Here is a 19,427-nt window from a genome sequence, read left to right as displayed (position 1 = left end):
CACTCCAGATTCTGAATCAATTGAGCAATAGAACCAAGAGTCATAGAAATCTAAAAAGTGGCTCTATTGTTAAAGCTTTAATATAAATGTGGCTTGGATTAAGGCTGAAAAGGTCTTTCAGAAGTTCTCTTCTGAGTAAAATTTACCCATCTAGTCACAGGCTAAAAAACACGTTTCCGTACTAACAAAATAAAGTTTTCTGGTGAGCTTCGCTCATGGGAACTGGAATAGCGGAATAAAATATTGTTTGTAGGCACAAAGTTCTCAGTGGGGAACCCAAAGAATTTGTACTGCGCATGCATGCTTACCTCTATATATTAATCTTATCCAACAGAGAACCTATGGATATCTTGCTGTCACCATTATTATTATGATTTTTCTCTTGGAGGTAAGTAAAAAAGGTAGAGAAAGGGACTGTAGTATTTCTTCAATATTATTTCCTTCTATCTAGGGTAGGCCTGTGTTCTCTTTTAAAATGTGAGAAAAGAAGATATATCAACCCCTTATTAGTCATTTAGGGTCAAGATTTTGCCAGGTAGGTAGAATGCAGTTCGTACGGTGAGAATGTTTAGTTGACAGCATGATAAGCGTAAAAACATTCATTATTTTATGGGGAATATATGGCCGGCCCCAGTGAGGATGTTAATTATGGAAAATTTGGGCATAGCATTAAGACCATGAGAATGAATGCATTTTTTGAAGGAGAGGGTAATGAGGTAAGATCAGAGGTGCATCCTCTGCGGCAGAAATTACTCTTAAGGAATTGGAGGTGGTAGAAGAATGAACCAAAGAGGTTGGAAAGTGTATAATGATTTTGGGGAGTCTTAAGTGCTTTGAAGTTATTTTTTCTCATTACCTGTTAGGATATGTAAGTGTCCTGAATGAAGACTAGTAAAGACAAAAGCTTGATTGATAGCACAGATAAAAATTATATAAAAAAATGTTTAGTTATTAAAATTATTATTGCTTGGGATATTTTCCTATAGGACCATTTATGAATAGAATATTTTTCAGGGAGTGACTATGTATCTCAGTTACTGTTTTATTAAATTTATTTGGGTTACATTGGTTAATAAGATTATATAGGTTTCAAGTGTACATTTCTATAATACATGATCCAAATGTTGCAATGTGTGCCCACCACCCAAAGTCAAATACTCTTCTGTCACCATATATTTGACCTCCTTTACCCTCTACTAGCCCCCCATCCTCTTTCCCTCTGGTGACTACCATACTGTTGTCTGTGTCTATGAATTTTTAGTTGTTTGTTTTTCTTGTTTGTTCATTTGTTGCTTTCCATTTTATGTTCTACATATGAGTGAAGTCATATTGTTTTTAACTTTTTCTGTCTGACTTATTCCCCTTAGCATGATGTCAAGGTCCATTCATGTTGTCACATATGGCAGTATTTCATCTTTTCTTTTCCCTCTGGCAGTAGTATTTATAGTATAGCAATAGTTCTTTAATTCAGCTTCATATGGGAAGTTTCAGAATTATCAGTAGCCTCAATAACAATTGGATACTTAAGAGAAGGGAGTGGATTGCTGTCATTTCTTTTAAGGTATAGGCCTTAAGCTCATCATGTCTTCATGTGGGTGGAGGTGATTTAATGCTAGCAACTTAATCTTCTACTTCCCAAGCTCCATTGTGTTTTTCCTGGAAAAATAAGAGGGAAAAGGAAGTCATGTGAAAATTATTAGCAATTCATTTGCTTTCATTCCATCTTCAAAAAGTATTGATTAAAAAATATTCTTGGAATCCCTTCTATGTGCAAGGCACAGCTCAGTTTAAGGTGCTAGGGAATAGAGAAAAAAGATTAAGAAATAGTCCCTATTCTACCTTAGAAGAATTTACAGAAATTTAGTTAAACAACTGCCTTGAACAGATAAGGAAATTCTGGTTTATATGACAGACTCTTCCAATTATTTAAGTCTTAATGGTTGTTCATTTTTGACTTTTACTAAGAGTATGTGTGTCTGTCTCTGTGGTTTCCTTTGTTCTCTTTCCTCTGAACAATTTATGTTTGCTCAGGACAGTCAGGAAAAAATAAAATCACCTGTCTATGAGATCTGTCTAGAATATATCCAGCCGTGTAGTATGAAAAATAGAGACATTTACTGAAGAAGATACAGGATACAAGAAACATTGTACATAGGACAATGAGGCCTCAGTCCCCTTCAACGTAGGTATCTTGGGACTTCACACAGTTCTACCAGTTGCCATCAGCTGCCCCATTGTATTTTCCTGACTCTCACTGATGGTCTGAAATCTCCTCCCATTTAAAGGTGGTTTTAGTTTTGTGAAAGGCCGGAAGTCACAGGGTGCCAAATCTGGGCTGTAGATGAGAAAGGCACTGGGTCACCTCGGTGATTTAGTATTTTGCCGAAAAACCCTGCACAAGACTTTGATGCATGAGCGAGAGTGTTGTCATGATGAAGCTGCCAATCACCAGTTATAGCTGCGGACTTCTGAATCATTTGATTATTTTTTGCGGAGGAATGTTCAAACTCAATGCAAAATTTCATGCGGATTTGTTGCTCTACCCCCTCAGTCATTTTGAATGCGATGACTACCCAGTACACATGCTCACTAAACAGGGTCTACTGCCCCCACTGACTAGTACAATGTAGTCGCCATTGTTCATGCATGTGCATTCTAGTCCACTCTCCTTGGCTGCCATATTATATTGATGTCATGTAAACTGTTCTTATTATATTAGCAATGGCTGGACTTTTTCTGGACAGACCTTGTATTCCTTTTGGGAAACAAGGGATGTACCATGATCAGATGGAAAAATATTGTCATTATGAGGATGCTGGTTCTCCACTTTTCCAGATGGGATAGAAATCAAGTCAAATGTAAGTGGAAAATGGTAACGAATAGGACACTTTGGGATGATTGAATTATCTAGATAATCTCTGGAGATTCTGATTTTTGAAGTCAGTTACCTAAGTGTCATTTTCTTTTAGGTATTTCTGTTTTGTTTTGAGAAACTTACATTTGTATAAATACTTGTCATATGAGAAAATGTTAGAAAAAATACTAACATAAAATTTTTTAATTTATTCACTAATTAAATGCTAATTTAAAGCATTTAAGCCTCTTGTTCGTTTTGTAAAAACAATTTTCCTTGAGTTTTTTTCAATGTCTTTTGATGGAAATAATGGGTAGTTGGCTTATTGTGCTGTAATGTTTTTTATACTCTCATTTACAAAAATCAGTTATGTACTGTCTGGCTGAGTATCTAAGTTTTTGTCACACTATGCCAAGGTTGTAGGTTCAGTCCTGGTCAGGGCGCATGCAAGATGCAACTGATGAATGCATAAATAAATGGAACAATAAATCTCTCTCTCTCAAAATCAATAAAAATAAAGAATTAAAAACATAATTATGTACACCCACAGTTTAACATTGTAAAGTTAAACATTGTAAAGTTAACATTGTAAAGGGCTTGATGTGACAGAGCATTTCCTATGCCCTCCCTTCTTTTCAGCTTCTCTAGTTCTTGCCTTCTAAAGGCAAGATGTTTAGAACATATGGCAGATTCTTTTAGTTGCTTACCTTTGAATCTCTAAATAACATGTTTATTGTGCTACTTGTTGATGTTTCTGTTTCATACCTGTCAGCTTTCCAGTATGGAAGATCGGGCTATAGCTGTCTTTCACCACCCCCTCTGCCCTACGCCCCATACTTCATCTTTTCTTACCTTCCCAAAATGGTTATATTATCATTTTGGTGCAATTAATTATTCATTGTTTACACTATTATGACTATTTAAATACTATTCACAGCTGAGAAATATAGTATATAATGTTTACTTTTTCTTTTCATCATAGTATTTTCTCTTTGTTTTCATTTGGTTAATTTTCTAATCCCTAATGCAACCCTAAATTGTTTAAAATTACCCTCATGATGGTAAAACACATGAGACAGTCTATTAATTTCATGTGCTTGAATATGTCTTTCAGGAGGAGCTTTCTGATATGTTCCAGTGCAGGCGGATTGCTTTCTATTCTTGCTACATAAGTATTTTGGAAACTTAGGGCACCATTGTTCTGGAAGAATTCCCTGTCTTTTCCACTGTAGTTGGACTTCCTATTTCCTGATCCCATGTCTTCTTCTGTATTATTCCCTTGGTTCACTCCATAGCTTTTTAGGAAAGATTATTTTGTTCGAGATTTTGCAGGTATGAATATGACTTTATTTTTTCCTCAACTTTATTATTTCTCAATTTGGCTGATTATATACTTCTGTGTTGTAAATCATTTTCCCTCACAATTTTAAAAGCATTTTTCCATTGTTTTTCATCCCCTAGTGATGCTGTAAGTCTAATGCCATTATATACTTTACCCTTTGAATAAAACCTGTTTTACTTCTCTGGAAGGTTGTAGGGTCTTCCTTTTGTCCCTAGTGTGCCTTAATGTGTTTTTTTTTCCTTGTTTTTTTGACACTTGAGGAACCATTCCATCTGAAAAATCCCATCATTTGGTTTTAGAAAATTTTCTTGATGATTTCTTCCCTTTTGTTTTCTCTGTTCTGTCTTTCTAGAGACTCTGCAGTTTTTCATTTCTGCAATATCATTTTATTTTCAAGACCTTAGTGCTGCTGTACACGCCTTTTACCCCTTCTGCCCACAAAAAATTAGGGCTTCCTGTTCTTATTTTATAGATGTATTATTTTTCTGTTAACTCTCTGCAGGTATTAGTTATAGTTTTTATTTTTAAAATATTTTCCTATATAGTCTCTGGTTCTTCTCTCTTTTTCTATGTCTTTTTTTTTTGGCTTGTTCTCTATTTTTCATATTAGATATCTTATGTCTTTAATTGTCCTTGGAGTCTGCTCATATGGAAGAGTGAAGCACTAATTATAAATTAACAAACATTGTATATATAATGCTTAGAATGTGTCAGGCACTGTTCTAAGTGCCTCATCAATTTTAACCTATTTACTCCTCTTAATGACCTCAGAATTTAGTTACCATTGTATTAATTATTAATTATTATTATTATCCCTATTTAACAGATGAGGAACTGAGGCACAAAATGTTGAGTAACTTGCCCAGGGTAACACAGCTGGTAGGTGGCAGAGCTGGAATCTGAATCCAAACAGCTTGACTCCATTGTCTCTTCTTTGAACCTTTATACTCTTCTGCATCTTATGAAATAAGGAGTGAATTGGAAATTCTGTGTATGTGGTTAGGGTTTGTCAAAGTGGTGTGACCTGAGTGAGCTGTTGTGGAACCTCTGATGAGGTCCTTTTTCATGGGTTAAATTAGGTTTCACCAGAGAAGAATCTTCTAAACTGCTGATTAGAGGTTGAATTGAAGTCCGGCCACAGGCAGGTTGGTTGCAAAGGGGTGAAAGCAGACCTGGGGAACAGGCCTCAATACTTGATACAACTTTGACTTTGTTCACCTGTCTCAGTGCCTTCCAGCCCAGAGACCCTGAGCTTTATTACCATGTCCGGGGAATATACCTTCAGTCTGCAGCAGTGAGGAGGGACTGTAAGTTGCACAGTTGTGCAGGTTCTGGGAAGGAATCTTAGGTATAGGTGCGACTCTTATCTTGAGTCTTACTTTTATCTAGCTCTCAGTGCCCTTCCGCCCCCCCATTCCCGAGCCTTTTGTGAATTCTTTGATGTAAACGTGATTCTCCTTTTCTGACTTGTAGTTTGATTCATTTTTGTATTTCCTTTCAAATTTTGTATAGTTTTCTCATTTTACATCCTCTTTGACCCTGCGTTTATGAGAGAACAAGACAAATATTTGCTATCTTTTAAGAAAAGATCTTTGGGAAAAGACTTGAATAAATTGCGTGTTCTTAATGTGTCATTTAAAATTTTCTGTTAGGTCTGATGAAATAGATTTCAAATGTCTCATACCTGGAACATTTCATGGTGCTTCAACTAGATAAACGACCTTATGAAAATCTTTCCTTCCTCCTTGGACATATTTTCTACTTTCTGATGGCTCTGTTATGTCTCATATTGTTTGCATTTGCATGCTTTTCTTATACTCTGTCTTTTCCCCCACTCCTGACTTGAACTCCTTGAGGACCTTTAGTGATCTTCCACAGAGCTACTCAGGCAAAATTTGTTCCAGTAAGTGTTTCATATATGTTTATCTTATAAAATATTAGCAACATATCAAATACTGAGGATAGAAAAGGAAGAAATTAATACAATAGTGCAAAAAGAGATTAAATTCAGATATATAGATGTATGAGATTTGTTAAACAGAGATATTATGAAAATCTTTCAATTTATATATCTAATCATAACAAAGTACACCTCTCTTTTTCCAGGACAGTAAAGAAAGAACTACATGATTTGTCAATTTTTTGGTGAGGCTCATGATTATATAACTTACATGACATATATTTAGTGTTGTAGTGTAATATTTGTAGTGTAATAAGATATAATGTTAAATGCTTAGAAATATTCTAAAAAGTTTATAAATGCACTTTATTTAAAATACTGTTTTAATGTATTAGAGAAGGTATATCCATAAAAAGTCTATATTTGTAATTTTCCTTTTAAAAACTAATGTTAGTTTTTATATTTTGTAAAATGGATTTTTATTAATCAGTGTTGTAATTTTCTTTCCTCCTGATCTTTCAAATGTCCAGGAGGAAACAAACTGTTTCAGGATCTGAAACTCAGTTACTCAGGGAACGGTTATTGCTTTAAAATAATGTTTATTTTTCTAGTACTGTACTTTTAAGAAACTCAGCACGCAGTTGTCTTTTAAAGTGTATTAATATTTCTTTGAAAATAAAGTAGAGGAAGACTATCATCTGCATTTTAATATGTAGAAGTTGCTGAGAGGTATGGAAAACATCAGTGGTCAATAACATGTTCTTTTGTAGAGCTAAATCAGTACTTAGGAAACTGATGGTATTTGGTTCATTACCACAGGCAAACAAAGCTGAAATGATTGTTAGACACGGGTATTTGTTTTTGTTTTCAAATTTTCTGGCACCTTGCAAATAATTTATTGGGATATGAGTTATAAAAACACAAAGAAGTATTACTCTAAAAATTCCATTCTTTTGAAACCATATTATTTGGTTAGAGTGTTTGTAGATGCTAAAAATATTTTTTAATTGTCTCCTGAGATTTGTGGGATACATGTGGAAAAGACAAACTTGGTGTTTATAGCTTGACTTGGTTAATTCTCTGTATCCATATCATTCTTCTTTCATAATTTCTTCATGAAAAAATGTAATCACATACAGATTTCTATTTGCTTGCTACACAAAATTAATGTGAATTCCATTTCGAACTAACCACCATCAAAAGTTTCTGAATGTCTGGCTCATATTTTTTAAGTGCACTAAGTGGATGACTTGCTTAGTGTTGTTTTTTGGGGAAGTACCTCTTTAAAAAGTTTTTCATTAGATTTTTAAGGTGTAGGTAATAGTGACAGTTCTGGTATTCTGGTTAATTTAATATCCTTCCTTTATGAATGTGTTTTTGTTCACATGTATTTCTTTTAGTGTCATTACCCACTGAGTTTCTATGAAAATAAATTTTCTTTGCTTATTAAAGCAAAACAATCTTTGGCTATTTTTTGTCTTATTTTTGAAAGCAATAGTATTAATTTCAGTGAGAAGACAAAATGTGGCTACAGGTAACTACTGCCTCATCACTCAGAGCAAAGTGCCTGTAGAATTGTTGCTTAACATGTGGTTTAATTTGTTGTAGCTATTTTTCTTTTAGAAATTGGAGAATATTACTTTTCCTGTAATCAAGTCCATCTTGTATATACTGAGTCAAGGAAAGTATAATTAATATATGGATATGTTCGCTTTTAAAATATAGAAAAGGAAACCAGCTATTATTGACCAGAATATCACTTGCAGCAATTTATTGTGAATTCATTTTTCATTTTGATATTACCACCTATTACTTGTTTACTTTTCCAGGTCTTTTAGTTCTTTCATGGTTTGTTAAATACAAGCTTCATTTTTATGATATACATTTAGGACAAAATAAAACATGTGTTGTCCTAGTGATTGTCTTTCTTGTGTATTTTCAGAGTAAAGAAGAGAGGGATTCTGGACATTCATTTGGGTTTTTTTCTTCCCTAGTCTCTTACGAATACATGACTTGATTTATCTTGATCAGCCTAGTAACTTGCTCCACATTTTTCCAACAGTGCAAAGCAGTTTCAGCTAAAAATACACATATCAAAATGCTCCAGAAGTTGTGGCCACAGCTCAAAAATGCTGATCAATTTTGAAAATCTAAATCAACCTCGGCCATGAAACCAAGGGAAGAACCTTTGTGGTGGGGGACAGATTTCCAAAAATTCACCACAGTCCTGTTCTTAACTGGAGTTTATGCTGATGTTGCCAGACAACTGAGGAATAGATGCATAAAGCAGGAAGCATTATTGAATTGAGCCCTAGCGCCAATTTGGGAAAAGCAAATTAAAATGTAAAAGAATATTTTTCCACTCCTGGCGTCTCAACATAAAATGGCAAAATCCATGGTTGCAGGAAAAAGTCACAAAAATTGCTAATTTTGCCAGAAAGGCTAATTTTGTCAAAAACATCTAGTCTTTTTGAGTTAAAAATGCATACACATGTAGTTAACAAAAGTTTTTTTAAACCCAGATATAATAGCTTTAATTTACAAATCAAGCTGTATATACCTTTAAGGCAGAGTGTTTTGACATAGCTCACTGCGTGCGTGCGTGTGTGTGGGGGCTTGTTTCAGTGTCTCTTTGTTATTTTCAGGTGCACCTGAAGAATGGATGATGATGATTTTGGTGGTTTTGAGGTATGTACTATTATGTATGTACCTTAATTTTGCTTATGTAATTGGTTTAACTTTGTGAGATTATAATGTAGTATATACTGTTTTGAAAGTGTATTATTTATCATTGGCATTCATGACCTTTTTCTTGATCATTTTGAATGTAACTTTGGAATAACAAAATGAAATTAAGGCAAATTAAAATATATCCCCTCTGAAAGTTAAACTGATTTATTATTATTGAACATTTGGTCATGCCCGTAGGAATGGTTTAAATTAGGGTAATTAAGTGCTACTAGTGGAAGCACTAAAGAAGAGGTTTTAAAAATTGTCAGCAGATGATTTTCTTGGGATACATGTCAATTAGGAAATACTTGTGAGATGAGAGATGACTTTGAAGGGCTGTCACATATTTTCATGTTTACACCTGTAATGAGTTGATTTAGACTATTAACTACATAGCTTTTTGGTGGCTTATAGAGCTAATTAGTATGTTTGCATTAGAGCCTTCTCTCAGGTTGGAGTTGGTGTTTTGTAAGTGGAAACTGTTAGCTGAAGAAGCACTGCTTTTTCTTAATCCTTTTCAGTGAGCGTTCATTTTATTGAAATATTTTGTAACCCAGTTATTTTTATGGAGCCAGTATAGTCTTGCAGGAAAATCTCTGGATTAGGAGCCAGGATGCCTGAGCTCAAGGCCTGGAACTACCATCGAGTGAGCTCTGTGACTTTTTTTTTTTTTAAGTGAGACTTTTGCCTAGTTTGGAATTTGGTAAAATGAGATTGTTAAGAATGGGGAATATAATTAATGACATTAATCGGAAATATAAGATATAAAGTACATATTCAGTGTTCTGAATGTTATGAAAGAATGGTATGAATTTTTTTAGGTTAGGGCCATTTTCTGTTGATCTTTAATCTGTTAATATGGAGATATTTAAACTATGAACATACCTATTGTCTACATTTCATCTAAAACTTTTTTTGTGTAGAACAATTGAATGTTTTCTATATTTTAGATCTTTTGGGTGATTGAATCTTATTTATTTTTTTGAAATGTAACATTTAAAATTTTGTTAAAATCTCTCCTATTTTGAGGAAAACATTTCAGATATCATTGTAGCTTATTGTTTAGAAGTTGTCAGTTATTTGAAGGTTAAAACTTAGCATAGTCTTTTTTATTTAAACCATGTTTGATTTATTATATTAAAAAAATTGAGTGGGTAGTGCTCCTTAGAGTAACAATTATACTTCAGTGTTATAGTTAATGTACCTATTACTTTCAATATTACATAAGTACAGTTTTAACCAACCATTCCAATTTAATTGTGGTTATTAGGGTTCTTTCTTACCACATCCTGTTATAGAAATGGAAGGTCTCTATCCTTGGTCATATAAACCATGTTCATTTTTTAGAGTTGAGAGAACAGCCATAGCTACATTATATTCCACATCACTTACCTCTTGGGGCAGATATACGCAGTTACTTCTCCTTGGCAAGAACTCAATGAAGAATCTGAATTGAAATTATGCCTCTTTTTTCAGTAATGGTTTTACTTTGACCTGGACACTTAAGAGATAGAAGACTCTGTACTCTAACCCACATCTCAACATTTCAGTAATTGCCCCATAGGGCTTGTTAATTTAAAATGTCAGCTATAGGAATTCTATAAATTTTGAATAAGTAAGTCCAACTGGTAGATTACTCAAAAATATAGATGAATGCCATTTCTTTAGCTTGATCTCAAGGTAGGTCTTGTGCTAATTAATGAAAGAGATTTGGTTTTAGTCTTTTAAAGAAAAAAAGTGTTCTATTTTTCTTATGTACATGGGTAAATGTGGTATGTTATAGTAGAATACTTAGGTATGACGTTCACAAGTGAAAATATGATTAAGGATATATAAAATAAAAATTTCATTGACAGGAGATGTATTTTAGTAAGAGAATTTTTTCCTTAAAGATAATAGGAGTACGGGGGGTAGTAAGTATTGGTTGAGTGGTAGCAATGAAGACTAAAAAGCAATTGAGTGTTCAAAGGGAATTTGAAAATGTGTGGTATATTACAGAGGATATGCTTGTAGAAATGGGAAGCTTGATTACTTAAATAGCATTTTTTCCAGGCCTTCTAAAGTAATTTTGCCTTTGTTTTCTAGGCTGCAGAGATTTTTGATAGTGGAAGCGGTGAAACCCAAACTACATCTCCTGCTATTCCTTGGGCTGCTTTTCCTACAGGTACTACTTTACAGTAACTAGGAGTTTTATCATTTTTTTCTTATTTAACATTTTTGCCTTTTCTTTGAGAGCCTCTTTCTACCTTTGCACTTGGTCTTCTATGATTTGAAAAATGGACTTACCCAGGTTTAATCTAGGTTAATTTCATAACAAATTATGAATTATGTAACAAATTCTACAATGGTAGCTTGAGGCATGATTCAAAAAATAATATCATGAACATTAAATGAAATTAAAGTATAATTTACATTTCCTAATTTGTCCTAGTTTAGGAAGGTGAGAGTCAAATAGTATTTTCCAGGTTGTCTAGTTCATTAATTAAAGACTCCTTCTTAATGTATTCTAAGTATATTCTAAAAATCACTTATTGTCTCCAGCAGTATTTAAATTTAGAAGTTTTTATCAGAAATGTCATTCAAAAGTATTTAAAAATAAGCCATTCAAGAAATTAAATACAAAAATAATTTCTATTATTGAGACATATTTTGTGGAAGATCTGATGTTCAATATTAACATAATTCATGTCTATATAGTATTTTGAGTTTTCTAGACTTTTCGTTCTGCCAAGTCATTGTACCGTCAGTAGAGGATGGAAATATCATTCTTTAACAGCTCTGGTTAATCTTAAATTATTAGCTATGGTTGTCCTACAGATATTCTTTTAGTGCTTATTATGCATTAGGAACAATGGGGTTATGTCCTTTAATTCATGGGGCAGGCACGTGCATATCTGTGATTTGGGAAGAATGATGATTTTATCATCCATTCATTTATTAAGTGTTATTTCATGCCTGATATGATTCAAGTACTGTCATTGAAGGTGGGTGTGTATTGTTGATCTTGGCTTTGAAGGATACATTTGATTTCATAAAGCAGAAAGAGGAGAGAGGGGAGAGATTTTGAAGGGAGAAAAATAAATGGAACAAAGGTGTAAATGTGGGAAAGAGGATGGCATAATTACGAGGCTCATTTTTATCTGTGGACATTATACTCACGTATGTTGATTCCTTTGCCTGGAATTTTCTACCTTGCCACTCCCTCCCACTATCCTTTTTGTTTTATGTGTTGTTTCTGTAAAATTTCTTTTTCTGGGAAGCCTTCCCAGAGAACCCTCCCACATCTATGTGCACTTGTTTACTGACTTTCATATTGGACTGTAAGTGTTGTGGGATTAGATACTATGTATGTTTGTCTTACTGTCATGTCTTAAATGCTGAGCATAGTGCCTAGCTTCTAATTGGCCTTCAATAAGTATGCATAGAAAGAATAATTAAAGAAAAAAAGATGGATTGATTGACTGAATGAATAAATAACTGAATGAATTACTAGACTAGGGTGGCAATGGAAATTGATAAGAAGATTTGGGATAATGATATTTATATAATGTTTTATAGTATTTTCAGTTTCCTGTTACACACACAGGTCTAGTCCTCAAAGCCTAATGAAATTAGAATTAAAGAACAATACCTCTAGTGTACACATGCAGTCTCTCCCTTACTCCCTTAAATAAATTAGATCTGAAGAAAATCCTCTTCTTCTAAATTTCTGAGTGTCCTCAATGACTTCTAGAAACAGAAGAAAACAGACCTGGCCAAGAGCTGAAGTTAAGGTAGGTTAGGTGTTTGCTCAGCCCGAGAAATCTTTCTCCTTTGTTGAAGATATTTTTCTTCCTCTGGCTGCTGGCTGCAGAAGTCATTCTTTGCTTCAGGTATCTAGAAGTTGTTTAGACAAGAATGATGTGAACAATCTAATTAGCATAGCAATTTAATCACATCCACACTAAAGACCAGAGAAGATAAGAACTGTTAAGAAATCTAAAGCATATTCTTTTCAGTTTAAGAAAAAGACTAATTTGCCTTTCTCTGGCTGGCTTATTTCACTTAGCATAATGTTCTGCAGGTCCATCCATACTGTCACAAAGGGTAATATTTTCTTCATTTTTACTTCTGAGTAGTATTCCATTGTGTAAATATGCTATAGTTGTTTTATCCACTCATCTACTAATGGACAGTTTAGATGCTTGGAGATTGTAAATAAGTCTGCAATGAACATAGTTGTGTTTATGTTCTTTTGAATTAGTATTTTGGGTTCCTTTGGATATATTCCCTGAAATGGGATCATTGGGTCAAAAGGCAGATCCATTTGTAATTTTTTGAGGTATCTCCATACTGCCTTCCACTAGCAGTGTACTAGGGTTCCCCTTTCTCCACATCCTTGCCAGCACTTGTTTGTTGATTTATTGATGATAGCCATTCTGACAGGTGTGGGATGATTCCTCATTGTGGTTTTAATTTGCATTTCTCTGATGATTAGTGATGTTGGTTGTCTTTCCATATGTCTACTGGCCATCTCTATGTCCTCTTTGGAAAAGTACCTTTTCAGGTTCTTTACCCATTTTTAAAATTGGGTTGTTTGTATTTTTAGTGTTGAGTTTTGTAAGTTCTTTATACATTTTGGATATTAACCCCTTATCAGATATATTGGTGAATATGTTCTCTCATTCTTTCAGCTGTCTTTTTATTTTTATGATGATTTCCTTTGCTGTGCAAAGACTTTTTAGTTTTATGTAGTCCCATTTTTTTCTTTTGTTTCCCTTGCCTGGGGAGAAATATTTCTGATAAAAATTTTCTACGAACAATGCCTGAGATTTTGCTGCCTCTGTTTTCTTCTACGATTTTTATAGTTTTGGGGCAAACATTTAAGTTTTTGATCCCTTTTGAATTCATTCTTGTATGTGGTATAAGAAGGTGGTCTAGTTTCATTTTTCTGTATGTACCTGTCCAATTTTCCCAATACCGTATGATTTCACTCATAAGTGGAATCTAATGAACAAACCAAACTAACAAGCAAAATAGAGATAGATCCTGGGATGCCACATTGGTACAATATCCTCAAATCAATTAATAGAGAGCAGGATGACAACAAAGTGGGGTAAAGAGATTGAGCAAAACAAAAATGGACTCGTGGACATGGACAACAGTGTGGTGATTGCTGGGGAGAGGGTGGTATAAGTGATTTTGGAAAAAAATGCAATAAAAAATTGAAGAAAAAGAAAAGACTAATATTTTCCTTTTGTCTGTTTCTCTACCTATACCCTAGCTGTCTATAATCTATATGAAAACTACTTTTAAAAGAAATAAATATTAACCAACATTTACCATAGCTTTAAATCCAAGAAAATTACTCAGAAATACTTGGTTTTAAGTTTTTAAAGTACTTGGGAGAGAATAGAAATTTTCACTCTTGGGGTAAGGATAAAGAATTTTATTAGGTGAAGAATATGAGGTCCTTCCTGAAGGTATCCAGCCATCTACTATGAAAAATAGACACATTTATTGAAGAAGATACATGGTATAAGAAGCATTGTATATAGGACAATGACACCTCAGTCCCCTTCAAAATAGGCACCTTGGGACCTCATACACTTCTTTCTGTCGCTATAAACTGCCCTGTTGTATTTTCCTGAGTCTCATCAATGGTCTGAAATTTCTTCTCTTTCAAAGGTGATTTTAGTTTTGGGAAAAATTGGAAGTCACAGAGCACCAAATCTGGGTGGTAGAGGGGTTGAGTCATCTGGGTGATTTGATGTTTTGCCCTAAATCTGCATGAGATGTGATACATGAGTGGGCACATTGTTTTGATGAAGCTGTCAATCACCAGGTGCCTGTAGCTGCTGCCTTCTGAATCGCTGGAATAGTTTCCGTGAAGGGATGTTCAAGTTTATCACAATATTTGATGCAGATGCGTTGCTCTACTGGCTCGACATTTTGAATGTGACTGCCACACAGTACACATGCCCACTCAAGGGCATCTCCTGTTCCCTAGTACAATAAAGTCATCATTGTTCAGGCATGCGCATTACAGTCTGCTCTCCTTGGCTGCCAGGTTGCATTGATGTCGTGTGAACTGTTTTCATTATATTAACAGTGGCTGGACTTTTTCTGGACAGATCCTCAGATAGTAGGCTTAATATGCCTAGTGACTATCCTGCTTTAAAGCTGGCAGTGAGGTGGAGAATGATATTTTTAATAGCAACTGTAATAATAAATCTATCGCTGAAAGTGTCTATAGCCTATAATACTGTTAATGGACTGTGTTACCTCAGGACATACATCTCACTGTCATACTAACATTATTTACATAGTGAGACCTTTTAAAAATGTTAGTTAATATGCAATAACTGATGATTAAATTAATAAATTACCAGTCAGACTAGATGAAATGTTCATGTTGGCACTTTACACAAACTGTTATCTCTACGTGAACAGAAGTCTTTTAACTAAGGGCATACAGAAGAAGCAACTTCAAGGCTGTTAGGAAGGGCGGAGATGCAAAAAATGCTGGCCCCAGACTGGTGTGCACTGGTTGAGAATCAGGAGTGATATCTCAGCTGCAAAGGTCCTTCTTGAAGAGTGAGGGGTCTCTGCCTCACTCCAGGCTCCTCCATCTCAGAGCACTAGAGCCAGGACAAGGAGCCCACGTAGGATCTGGCTGTGAAAATCAGTGGGGATTCCATCTGCCAGGGAGAGACAGGAGAATGCTGGAGACAAAGGCCCCCTCTTAAAGGGCCAGCACCCAAAATGGCATTTGTGGGCATTTACCTGGGATTCTGGTGGAGGTACATCAGCTCGGAGCAGACTTGAGTCCTACAGGAAAAAATTGGTTGTGTGGCTTTGGGGAGAGAGCTGAAGAAACATCTGCCATTGTCCCTATGCTGAGTCGTCCTCTCACCCACTATAGATCTCTCCCGGGTCAGCACTCCTCTCCATACTGTATTGGCCTGGGGAGATTGGCCTCAACCTTCCAACTCTCCACGGCCCCACCCTGACAAGCTGTGCCCTGCCAAGAAATCAGCTAGCTGCGAGCAGCCTGGGCCTGGGGCAGTCTTTCTGGGAAGGCTCTTGAGGAGGTTCAGGCAAACTCAGAGGGTGGCAGAGACTCACAGGAAGAGACCAAGTTGTGTGGCTCTGGGGCAACGGACATGTTTTTCTTCTGCGTGTCCTAACTAGTGCAGAGCCATCCCTCTACATGGCCAAATCTTAATCTGTTTTAGCCTGATAAACAATCCCAGCCTCACCCTGATGACTCTCTGAAGCCATGCCCCACCACAAAGGTCTGCAGGCCGAGGGTGGCTGCTGGCTGGCTGTGGTGAGTCCTGAATCAGGAAGGAATCAAGAGAAGATTAAATGAAGTGGAGGATTGAATAAGTGAATTGAAAAACAGGGTAGCGGAAAATACCCAATCAGAACAGCAAAAAGAAAAAAGAATTAAAAAATAATAAACGTGGTTTAAGGGACTTCTGGAACAACAAACTGATTACAACCAATGAAACAGGAGCAGTCATCAAAAACTCCCAGCAAAGAAAAGTCCTGGACCGATGGCTTTACAGATGAATTGTGCCAAACGTTCACAGAGGATGTAACACCTCTCCTTCTCAAACCATTTCAAAAAATGCAAGAGGAAGGCCGACTCCCAGGCTCATTTTATGAGGCTAGCATTATCCTCATTTTAAAACCAGAAAAAGACACTGCAAAGAAAGATAAGTATAGGCCAATTTCAACATAGAAGCAAAAATCCTCAAGAAATATTAGCAAACCAAATTCAGCAGTACATTGAAAAGATCACACACCCTGACCAAGTGGTATTTATTCCTGGGATGCCACATTGGTACAATATCCTCAAATCAATTAACATGATACACCACATAAACAAAATGAAGGGTAAAAATTATATCATTGTATTAATAGATGCAGAAAAAGCATTTGACAAAATTCAGCACCTATTTATTATAAAAATGCTAAGCAAAGCAAGAATTGAGGAATAATACCTCAACATAATAAAGTCCATATATGACAAATCTGCAGCTGACATCATACTTAACAGGGAAGAACTAAAAGCATTTTCCTCAAGGTCGGAAACAAGATAGGGATGTCTACTTTGAACAGTTATTCAACATGGTACTGGAAGTCAGAGCCACATGGATCAGAGAAGAGGAAATAAGACATCCAAATTGGAAAGGAAGAAGTAAAACTGTCATTTTTTGCAGATGACCTGATGCTATATACAGAGAACCCTAAAGATTCCACAAAAAACTACTAGAACTGATAAATGAATTCAGTAAAGTAGCAGGATACACAATAAATAATTGTAAGTTGGTTGCATTTTTATGCACTAATAATGAACTATCAGAGGAACTAAAAAAGCAATTCCTTTTACAGTTGCATCAAAAAATAAAATACATAGGAATAAATTTCACCAAGGAGGTAAAAAACCTTTACTTGGAAAATTATAAGCTATTGACCAGGAGATTGAAGAAGGCACAAATAAATGGAAGCACATGTTGTGCTCTTGGATAGGAAGAATTAACATCATTAAGTGTTCATACTACCCAAAGCAATCTACAGATTCAATACAATACCTATCAAAATATCAATGACATTTTTACAGTACTATAATAAATAACCAAAAAATTTATATGAAACCACAAAAGACCTCAATAGCCATAGCAATCTTGAGAGAAGAACAAAGTTGGGGGTATCACATTACCTGATATCAAACTATATTACAAGTCTATATTAATCAAAGCAATGTGGCATAAAACAAACACATAGATCAATGATACAGAATAGAGAGGCTCGAAATAAACCCATGCCTGTATCGTCAAGTAATATATGGCAAAGGATGCAAGAACATAAAATGGGGTAAAAAGACAGTCTTTTCAACAAATGGTGTTGAAAAAATTGGACAGATACATGCAAGAAAATGAAACTAGACCACCTTCTTAGACCATATAGAAGAATAAATTAAAAGTAGATTAAAAACTTTTAAATGTACAGCTTGAAGCCAGGCTGGTGGCTCAGCACATTGTCTCACAAACCAAAAGGTCAAGGGTTTGATTCCCAGTCTTGGCACGTGCTTGGGTTGCAGATTTGATCTCCAGTCTGAGCACAGACAAGAGGCAATCAATGCTTATCTCTCGCATTGATGCTTCTCTTCCTCCCGTCCTCTCTCTCTAAAAGCAATGAAATAATGTCCTCAGGTGAGGATAAAAATGTAGAAAACAACAACCTGCAATGAGATAGTACCTCACTCCTGCCAGAGTGGCTATTATCAGTAAATCAAGTAACAACAAATGTTGGTGAGGATGTAGAGAAAAGGGAACCCTCATGCCCTGTTGGTTGGAGTGAATATTGGTGCAGCCACTATGAAAAACAGTATGGAGTTTCCTCAAAAAATTAAAATCAAACTGCCTTATGACCCAGCGATTCTACTTCTGGGAATTTACCTGAAAAAACCCCAACCACTAACTTGAAATAATATCGGCACCCCTATGGTCATTGTAGCATTATTTACAATAGCCAAGCCATGGAAGCAACCCATGTGCCCACCAATAGAGGAGTGGATTTAAAAAAATAGCTGTGATACATGTATACAATGTAAATATTACTTGGTTATAAAAAAGAATGAAATCTTACCATTTGTGACAGCATGGGTGAATCTAGAAGGTTTTATATTAGGTGAAATAAGTCAGAGAAAGACAAACACTATATGATTTCATTTATATGTGGAATTTATAGAGCAAAATAAATGAACAAAAACAATAGAAATCGACTTATAGAGATCAGAATTATGGGTGCCAAAGAGGTGGCAGTTGAGGCAGTTGGATGAAAAAGGAAGGGATTAAGTAGGACAAATTAGTAGTTCCAAAACAGTCATGGAGATGTAAAGCATAACATAGAAGTTTAGTCATTAATATTGCTTCAGCTAGATATGGTGCCAGATGTGTACTTGAAATATCATGGGGACCTCTTTGTAAAGTATATGATTGTCTAAACACTAAGCTATATACCTGAAACTAATGCCAAAGAATATTGAACGTAAACTGTAATTGAAAAACAAAAAAAAATCACATTATCAGCATGTCTCCCATTGCTACATGTCTATTTTTGTCTAAGCCTTGGAGGGCAGAGACTATGTTTTAAATTTTTTTTGATTCCTAAGAACCTACTGGCGGTTCCTTGTTAATAAACAATGCTCAATAATTTTTTCTTTATTGTTAATAAAGCAGATTTACTTTAAAGTAACTTTTATTTATTTTTAATTCTTTGGGGTCAAATAGTCTTTCAATCACAAGCTAGATGTAGGCAAACCTAAACTTTACTTAAAAAATATAATTTTGGAAATCTTACCCAAAGATGCTAAGAAGCTTTTATTTCTAGGGCTCAGTTATCTTTCCTGGTATTCCCAATTTAGACAAACAACCTGAGAATAATAATTAACAAGAGTGGTCACAGGGTCTGAATAAGAGAGAATAGCTATTTTACCTTTTTAATATCTTCTGGTCCTACTGTGTGTCACCAGGGAACAGCGTAGGACAGTACAGGTTAGGTTAAAGTGTGGCTCAAAATATTAGTGTCTAGAAGCAATAATTATAGTA

General features: G+C 35.1%; 1 protein-coding gene across 4 annotated transcripts in view; it reads left to right on the top strand.

The window, feature by feature from the left end:
- The window catches only part of CCDC91 (coiled-coil domain containing 91), a 289,909-nt gene that overhangs the window by 53,839 nt on the left and 216,643 nt on the right, over window positions 1–19,427 (top strand). For 2 of the 4 annotated variants that reach the window (XM_054591295.1, XM_054591292.1), the window contains exons 2-3: window positions 8,742–8,784; window positions 10,912–10,990. In XM_054591295.1, coding sequence (XP_054447270.1) covers window positions 8,755–8,784; window positions 10,912–10,990 — 109 coding nt within the window. In that variant the 5' untranslated portion in view covers window positions 8,742–8,754. Of the gene's footprint in view, window positions 1–6,074; window positions 6,100–6,320; window positions 6,342–8,741; window positions 8,785–10,911; window positions 10,991–19,427 lie in introns of those variants that run through there. The other 2 variants (XM_054591294.1, XM_054591293.1) reach the window with 2 other exon arrangements.

The sequence above is a fragment of the Pteronotus mesoamericanus genome, unplaced genomic scaffold, assembly GCF_021234165.1.
Source record: "Pteronotus mesoamericanus isolate MK-2021 breed Mesoamerican mustached bat unplaced genomic scaffold, CSHL_Meso_final scaffold_21, whole genome shotgun sequence".
Classification (NCBI taxonomy): domain Eukaryota; kingdom Metazoa; phylum Chordata; class Mammalia; order Chiroptera; family Mormoopidae; genus Pteronotus; species Pteronotus mesoamericanus.
Note: the sequence above shows the minus strand (reverse complement) of the source record. Positions and strands in the feature narration are given on the sequence as shown.